Source organism: Petaurus breviceps, unplaced genomic scaffold (genome assembly GCF_028583685.1).
Source record: "Petaurus breviceps papuanus isolate PSGF00001 unplaced genomic scaffold, PetGlider_PUasm1.0 186, whole genome shotgun sequence".
Taxonomy (NCBI): domain Eukaryota; kingdom Metazoa; phylum Chordata; class Mammalia; order Diprotodontia; family Petauridae; genus Petaurus; species Petaurus breviceps.
The window spans coordinates 23,774,219-23,783,016 of record NW_027185798.1 but is presented as its reverse complement, the minus strand read 5'-3'; the positions used below and the strand labels follow the sequence as shown (position 1 = coordinate 23,783,016).

General features: G+C 42.7%; 1 protein-coding gene across 11 annotated transcripts in view; it reads right to left on the bottom strand.

Annotated features, from left to right (window-relative positions):
• NF1 (neurofibromin 1) overlaps window positions 1–8,798 on the bottom strand; it is a 252,402-nt gene that overhangs the window by 143,255 nt on the left and 100,349 nt on the right. For all 11 annotated transcript variants that reach the window (XM_069089859.1, XM_069089863.1, XM_069089862.1 and 8 more), the window contains exons 15-16: window positions 5,452–5,531; window positions 4,606–4,729 (exon numbers count right to left, since the gene is read on the bottom strand). In XM_069089859.1, coding sequence (XP_068945960.1) covers window positions 4,606–4,729; window positions 5,452–5,531 — 204 coding nt within the window. The remainder of the gene's footprint in view (window positions 1–4,605; window positions 4,730–5,451; window positions 5,532–8,798) is intronic.

Sequence of the window (8,798 nt, the reverse complement as noted above, 5' to 3'; positions counted from 1 at the left end):
CACAGCCCCTGGGCACATTGCAAGGACACAGCCCCTGGGCACATTGCTTTTCTGGTTCTCTGTTCTTCATCAGGATGCATGGACTTGTACTCTCTATCACTGCTGTTTGGAGCACAAGTAATATTCCAGCATATCCTCTACCATTGTTTTAGCCGCCCCCCAAGTCATTGGCATCTACTCTTTTTCCAATTCCTTGCTATTACAAAAAACGCGACTATAAACATTCTGAATGTATACTGGACATTGCCTATTGTCATTATATCCCATTTGATTACATTCACGTATCATAATTTGTTCAGCCATTCCCAACAGATGAGCATTTCTTTATTTCTAGTTTTATCACTACAAAAAATGCCGTGTGAGAGTGTGAGTGTGAGTGTGTGTGCTTTTTCCCCTGACATACATGGGAGTCTTTCAAGTCTTTCTTGAACTATTTGACATATATGCGTAACAGCTGGCATCCTGGGTCAAAGAGCATGGACATTTCAGGTGATTTCCTAGCATAATCCCAAACTTTTCCAGAAAGCTCCACCAACAGTACAGTAATGAGTTCATCTTTTCACACTCCCGCTAACATAGATTATTCCAACTTTTGTCAATCAGCTAGCTATAAACTGGATTTTATATTTGGTCCTGGAGATAATACTGGGGTGAGAGGAAGGAGAGGGAGAGGGGGAGAGACAAAGGGAGTTAGTTTATGTGTGTGTGTGAGTGATGTCTGTGTGTGATGTGAGTGTGTGGTGTGTATGTGTAAGATATGTGGTGTGAACGTATAAGACATGTGGGATGGAAAGAGAGGGAAAGGGTCAGGGGAGATAGGGTCAGGCCTCTGCCTTAGAAAAATCCCTCTGGCAGTGGAGTATAGTAGACTGGAGCGGGGGGAAATCTAAAGTAAAGAAACCTAACAGAAGGTTGTTGTAAGGCTCTGGGGGTGAGATGACGAGGGCCGGCACAGGGCCGTGTGGACGGAAAGAAGGGGATGTGATAAAGGTAGAAAGGACAAGAGCTGGTAACAGATTGGATAAGTGTGTGAGTGCCTGTGAAGAGTCAAGCATTCTACTAAAGGTGTGAACATGGAGGACTAGAATGGTGGTACCCATGACAGCAACAGGAAAGCAGGGGAGAGAGGAAGGCATGGGGAAAAGAATGAGTTATTTTGCATAGAGTGGGACTGAGATGCCTAGTGATATTCAGTCTGGGAAGTCCAAAAGGCAGCTGGCAACGTGGGGCTAGAATCCAAGAGAGACATTAGGACTGGATATAATTGAACCTATGAGAGTGGATGAAACCACAAAGAGAGACAGTGTGAAGGAAGAGGGGAAGGTGGCCCAAGACAGAGCCTTGGAGAACACCCAAAGTGAGTAGGTAGGACATGGAGGAAGATCGACTCAAAAAAACCGACAAGAAGCTGTCAGACAGATACGCAAGTCAAAGTCCAGAAAGAAGTGGAACCAGGAGAAGAGAGTGGTTAACCATGTCAGAGGCTGCAGAGAGGTCAAGACCGGCACTGAGGAAAAATAAAACATTAGATATGGTTATTAAGAAATCACTGGTAACTCTGGAATCTGAAGTTGGAAGCCAGATTGCAGAGGGTTTAGAAGCCAAATGAGAAAGTGGAAGCAGCTACTGTAAATTACGCTTTGGAAGAGCTCAGAAAGGAAAGAGAGGATAGATGACAGCTAGCAGAGATGTGGAGAATAAGTAAGGGTTTTAGAGGATGGGTGTGTTAGAAAGGAAAAGGGAATCATCAAGAAACCAGGGAGAGATTAAAGATTAGTCAGAGAGTAGGGATTAGAGAGGGGACAATCTGGGGAACCAGCTGGATGGAATAGAGGGTGCACGGAAAGGGCTTGGCCTCGGCCTGGCCAAGGGCCACCTCTGCATGCAAGATGGGGACAGAGGAAGAAATGGCAAAGGAAGACATCTGAGTGACATGAGAATTCTCCCCCAGGAGGGCCTAAAAGAGGATGGACAGCTGCCACACCGTACAGCCTAGGTATCAATATGGCTGGAGGCTAACAGAAAGAGAACATGATGCAGTAAGGTCACCATTAAACTTAACATTGTCACTAAGGCATACAGTATTGTCAATGCAATTTCATCTGAAACTATGAAACCTCCTTTTGTTCCTGGTAACTTGAAAAGCAGCAGCAGGCCGTGACACAGCCTGGGCTGCAGCAGGAACCCAATTCCCTCGCTCCTAGGCCTGGCGGGAGAATCCTGAGCTTTGTGAGTGTGAGTCACCTGATAAGGGCCCTGTTAGACGTGATCTTCTTAGGCCGCCATAAAACATGAGCTTTACACTTTTTTAGGTGTTTTGAGATGTTATTTAGCTCTTCAGTGACCCGAATTTGCAGTCTCGCCCTGAGATTGTAAACCAATATTTTATACAACACACCGGTTTCCCCTCCCTCTCCCACTGGCTTTTCTTTTATTGGATGACTGGAATATTTGTCTAGGACAGGGGAGGGGAACCTGCAGCCCCGAGGCCACATGTGACCTTCTAGGTCCTTGGGTATGGCCTTCTGACTGAGTCTAAGTTTTATAGAACAAATCCTTTTATAAAGGGGATTTGTTCTGAGAAGTTTGGATTCAAAGGGCCATACTTGAGAACCTAGAAGGCCACATGTAGACTCAGGGCCCCAGGTTCCCCACCCCTGGTCTAGGACCTAAATTTGTGGGATAATTATGCAGCTTTATGACTCACAACCTAGGAAAAGAAGGCCATCAAAAATTATGCAATGCTGAGATTTTTTTTTTAAACCTTCCTTAATAGAACTAGAAAACGTAAAGATTGTTACCCCTGTTTAAACCTGCGTTGACTTACCTTTTTTTAAACTTTTAATGTTATTTTTACATCAACTTTATTTATAAATATATCCCTCTCTACCCAGAGTCATCCTTTGTATCAAATAAAAAAGAAAAAATTTTTAAAAGTATTTCTGTCAAATTAATCCATCAATTAAATGTGACAATATATGCAATGTTCCAGTCTCCCATCTCTCCAATGAAGGGAAGAAAAGTATATTTTCCCATCTTTTCTTTGGACCAAACTTGGTCAACATAATTACACTATTATAATATAATAACAATTATAATTACACAGCAGTGTTCAGTTTCATTCCTTTTTATCCTTTCCATTCTCACTGGGGTAGTCACTGTGTATTCAGGTTTTCTTGGTTCAGCCTACTTCACACTACATCAAGTCATGTCTTCCCAAGCTTCCAGGGCGGGGGGGGCGCTTCATGATGACTATTTCTCACAGCACAGCCACACTCTAGTACATTCAAGAACCTCACTTTCTCTAGCCTTTCTCCAAATGCTGGCTATCTACTTTGTTTCCAGTTCTTCACTACTACAAAAAATTTGGCATATATGGGATCTTTCTATTTTTGTTCTTCTTAGGCATACATATACATATACATGCCTTGCAGTGTGTATTTACACACACACACACACACACACACACACACACACACACACCCCTTTCTATAGTTCTAAGCATCTGATCTGAAACAAAAAGGTTGGAACATTCTGGGTATTTCCTAGGTATAGTTCCAAACTGCCTTCTAGTAGACACAAACTCAAAGCTTTAATGGTGTATTGGTGTGCTATCTTTACTTTTCAAAATGATGAACTTAAGTATTGATAAAAATGAAGATTTAATTCACAAAGACCAAAAAAAGACGACTGTATATGAAACTGTAAACTTGTTACAGACATCTTTTTTCACACGACAATAACAAAGCTCTCCTGTTGCGTGTTTCTGTATTCTTGTGTTTTTATTTCACATTTCAACAACATTGCATGTCTATCCTTGCATGAGCCCTCCAACACTCATCATTCTTATTTTCCACCATCTTTGCCAATGCACTAGGTAGGCAGTAAAACTTGAGAGAAAAATCTCTGATTACAGATCTGAAGGAATTTCTCATAAAGTATTTGTTCATGTGCTGTGGCTTCTCCCTTCTAGAAGTGGCTCTGGGCCTTACACACTGATGTTAGCTGCCTAACCTCAGCTAATAGCCCTTGACCAAAGATAACTGATTTAAGCATGTTTTCCCAATCCACAGCTCCTCTTCCAATCCTGGCAGCCTAAATGATCGGCTTCATGCTCACTCCTATGTCCTTTGGTTAGGACTCTCACTCCAGACCAGGGGCTCTTCACATGGTATCTGGCAATTTTTTTCTTAATGTTTTTAATAGCTATTTCAAAAGAATTGGTTTCCTTTGAAATCTTTGGTATTTTATGCTTTACATTTTAAAACCTGAATCTGAGAAGGGCTCCAGACTTCACTGAAGTGTGCCATGACAGAAAGAAGGTTAAGAACGCCTGACAAGACCTGACTTTAGACAGCCTGCTTTCCAGCACCCCCTGGAGGTCTTGTCAAAGGAGGGGGGTCTTCCCCAAGTATCTTATGTTCTCACCTTACTTTATTCTTCTTCACCCAGTCTGTTCCAACCGTTTAATTTGACTTCTTCATTATTACAGCCTTTTAGTATAGTCTGAGACCTATAACTTCTCTTCCCCACCTTTACTGCTACTGATTTTTTCATCAATTCCCTTGAAATTTTAGGCATTTTTTTCTCCCAAATGCAACTTACCTTATTTTTAAGAAGATATTTGTTCCTACAGATCAAAATTTCCCGCAACCATTTGAGAATTTCTGTACTGCTAAGCATCTGATGAGTAGTTAGCTTTTTACAGATATAAAAAAGCATTTGTGAGCTGAAACAAAATGAAGTTGATCAGCAGTAGCAGAGTAATCCTCTAATACAGACAAAATGAATATTGAATAACAGAATTTTCCTATAACCTAATTTTTAATGATTTTGATTATTTTTGTAGAAAAATTTAACAAGGTACCAATCAAATAGTAATGACTGTGTCTTATACGTTATAACTTAAAATTTTTTCCCCCATCAATGAACCTCACTTCCATTCTTCATTTTAAAGAACTCTAAGTGGATTTCATTCCCAGAAACAGTCTATGTATCTTTCCAATTCATCCATTTATAAGGTAAGTCATCCCGTAAGGCCTGATCTGTGGGTTATACTTGAATACACTGCCTTATCCCTCAGATTTAGCTACAGTATCTTGTCTTCATGTCCCATTTAAATAATATCATCGATTTCCTACTATATGGGTTATCATCTGTATAATGTGCCTTCTCAGAAACCTTAAGTTAATAAATTGAAAAGCCTTCGATATGACCTCTTCATTTGTCCAAGACTGTTGTTACACGAGGATACTTTTGAAAACAACAAGAGTTTCAAGATTTGAACCTGAAACATGCTAGCGAGGTAGGCGTGATACATATATGATGTATGTTCTACCTGAAGACCTCCAGACATGGGCACATGAGTTTCATGCTCATCTACGTAGGACTCTACAGAGCTGGAATTTTAAAAGGCTATAATAAAGTTAATAAAAATGAAAACGGACATACCTAATCTCCCAGAATGTTTCTATAGGTGAATCTGGATTCCATAAGTCAATGCTATCCAACTGATGAAGAACCAGCAAAGCCTAAATTTAAAGATAAGAGTATTTCACTACTATATGAAACTAGGGCTTTGACCAGAGACCAGCAGCAGTACATGAGGCTTTAAAACGACTCCCTTTGACAGAATAAAGGGCGTGCTACCGATGCTCTCTTTGTACCCCAGGGCCTGGTGCTCACTTAAGGCTTAAGAAATCCATACTGACTGTGGGCTGATTTAAAAACAAAAACTAGAGTCATTTTACTGAAGAGCTAAATGTTTCCAAAGAATATGACCTTATTCTCACTAACAAGAGTAATTGGGAGTGAAAGCTGATCATATGTATGTAGACAGAGGAGGAGTCTGATTCCCAGCTCTGCCAGAGAAGCGGATGCCATCTTGCCTGCTATACAACCTTTCGAACAAGAGAGTATTTTGGAAGGGACTAAAAAGTGGGGGGAAATCCGGACTTTGTCCTCTACAGAATATTTATCCTTGAGACTGCAGCTTAGCTAAGGGCTAGACTATGAGATACTTGCTATTTTAAAATAGGATCTTTTTCCTGCCTTTTCTAAAAAGAGGTGGTGTGTTATGATAGACAGAGAGGGGACCTCAGAGTCAGTAAGCCTTGAATACTGCCTAATACATGCCCCCTTCACCACTCAGCACTCCAAGAGACTCTAAGACTACCTGCAGGGAAGGGCCACTGTGATAGGGAGTGTCATTTATTAATGCAATGACAGGTCAGCTCCCTATTCCTACCTCCTGTTCAGAAAGGTCATTTGGGAGCCCCTGGGGAGAAAACTGAGAATCACCAGTCCAAAGAATGAAGGAGCTAGGAAGACAGGAACCATCCAAGTAATTTCTTTTGTACCAGCCCTGTGATCTCATTGGTTTGTGAATACTGCTGATTGGGATGGAAGGATGGGGGGGGGGGGGTGTCAGAAGGGGGGGAGACATGGACATGTTTGTAGGCAGCAGGGGATGATCCTGTAGACAGAGAGGGACTGAAAATAAGTGAGGGAATGGGAATGACAGAGGGGGTTATCTGATGGATCACTTGAACAAGTAAAGGGGGAGCCTTGGTAAGGAGCAAGGCTACTCCTCATGTGAGGTAGGCATGAGGAGGAGAGAATAGCAGAAGGACTGAGTTATAGGAGATGAGGGAGCTCACAGAGAATGGTCTCAAGTTTTCCTACAAAATATGAGACAACGTTCTCAACTGGGAGGGTCGGGGAAGGATGCACACAGGGAGTTAAAGGAAGTTTGAGGAGGGATGAAAAGGTCTGGAAGAGCTGCTGTGGGGAGGGGGACAGTGAAAGGAGGGAGATAGCGCAGGATTGCCTAGTAGCAGTGAGGACCCAGATGAGGCTGTGTAGCTTAAATCTGTAGGGGGCCCAGTTACAATCTGTATGATTTTCTTCACCTTCATTCAGCAGCAAATGCGCAGGAGCAAAACCAAGAAATGGTGGGTATGAGCCAAGGCAAGGTTTGGCTGGGTGTAATCTGGGATACAATAAAAGGATTAGGATTAAAGAGAGAGGAGGACAAGGTGGAACTGAATTGTTTCACTGAAGGTCAAGATGGAGAGAGGAGGAGAGAGTAGCTGGGGCGGGAAAGACGGCCAGACAGAGAAGGGAGGGGGTCAAAGGATTGGAGGTCATAGTGTGGAAGGAAAGGCACAGGGAGGATGAAGAGCCAACAGATTATGGTTGGATAAAGGAGTTCCATAATTCTTGAACACATTCTGGAAATGGATGGAAAGCAAGGAGTATTCCAAGCTCCCAGGCCTAACCAGTGAGCAGAAAAGAGTAAGGGTTAAGTGACTCGCCTAACATCACACACATCTCTGCAGTGTGGATCAGAGGCAGGATATGAACCCAGATTTTCACAATTCTGAGGCCAGCACTCACCCTATCCCCTCTTCCAAGCCTTTCCCAGGTAATTTTATATCCAAGATAACCCTGAAACATTCTTTTAACTACCAATTTAAATTCTCACCCTTCAAACCAAAGCTCCTATACTTCATCTCCCTTATGTAGGTGTGTAATGGGAATGTAAATTTGTAAGATCTTCCCTGCCCCTAGGCTAATGTGCACCTGGAGCCTGGGGTGGGAGGCTTGTTTTTCAGTAGATACTTCTTGATTGGCCAGTGAGTCAATAAGGTTGTTACATTCTCTGAACCAGGAGAAGGCTATATAAGCCCTGATGTAAGGCTTTGTTTTGGGGCTCACTTTGAGAAGTGTTCTGTGATTTGATATGGTTTCTGGGAAGCCGCTGTCCAGAGCCCCACCGGCTTTGAAAAACCCAGATGTTGATTTGGTATGGATGTAATGGTTGGACAGTTTGGAAATCTGTCTACTTGATCTATTTCTGTCTTGATAATTCTGTCTGTATATTTTGAAGTTCGGGGTGCTGACCTCTTTCCCCAGAACTAGGTAAAGGATACATATTTGACTGATTAAAGTAAGCTTGTTAACCCATTTTGAGTTGCTTTCCTTTAACAAAGCAGATCCAAGAACCTGTGGTGGCAGTAACCCTGAGGAAGCTTGGGGTGCTTGCTGCTACAAGGTGGGAACTCCAGACATGGAGAATGTCATCCATGCCCATTCTGATCACTCATTCATCCACTGTGTCATTCTCTTATTAAGTCTGCTCTGCCACTCTTGCCTGTGACCTTTCCTAGCCCTCCACGGAGCCGGAGCCGGGAGGAGGGTCCACCTAAAGCTGGGCCCAGCCTCCAATTCTCTGATCGAGATGCTGAGAACCACAGAACATATCAGCTGCTGCTCCCTCCCTCTTATCATGTGATGGGCACACATCTTTTCAGATTCCATCACTCCCCAAACAACATCTTTGAGTCCCCTTCTATTGACTTAGACAAGCACTGTAGTTTTCTCTGGTATTTTCATTGTCCTTAAGGGTTCTCCCTCGAGAGGGCGTCTTCCATGAAAAAAGACAAGAGCATCCAAGATTTTTTGTAAAATATAGTAAAGACAATGCTCAATGATTATTAATAGCAGAGCTGCTAAAAAACAACCGAATTACTCATCCTGTCCTTTTGTTGAGAAATAAGATGACCGCAAACCTCCTCCTCTTTACATTTCCCTCCCATTTTGTTCCTCTCCTCTTCCCTCTCAGTTTCCTCCTCTCCTCTTCCCTCCCAGTTTCCCACTCTCCTCTTCCCTCTCAGTTTCCTCCTCTCCTCTTCCCTCTCAGTTTCCTCCTCTCCTCTTCCCTCCCAGTTTCCCACTCTCCTCTTCCCTCTCAGTTTCCTCCTCTCCTCTTCCCTCCCAGTTTCCTCCTCTCCTCT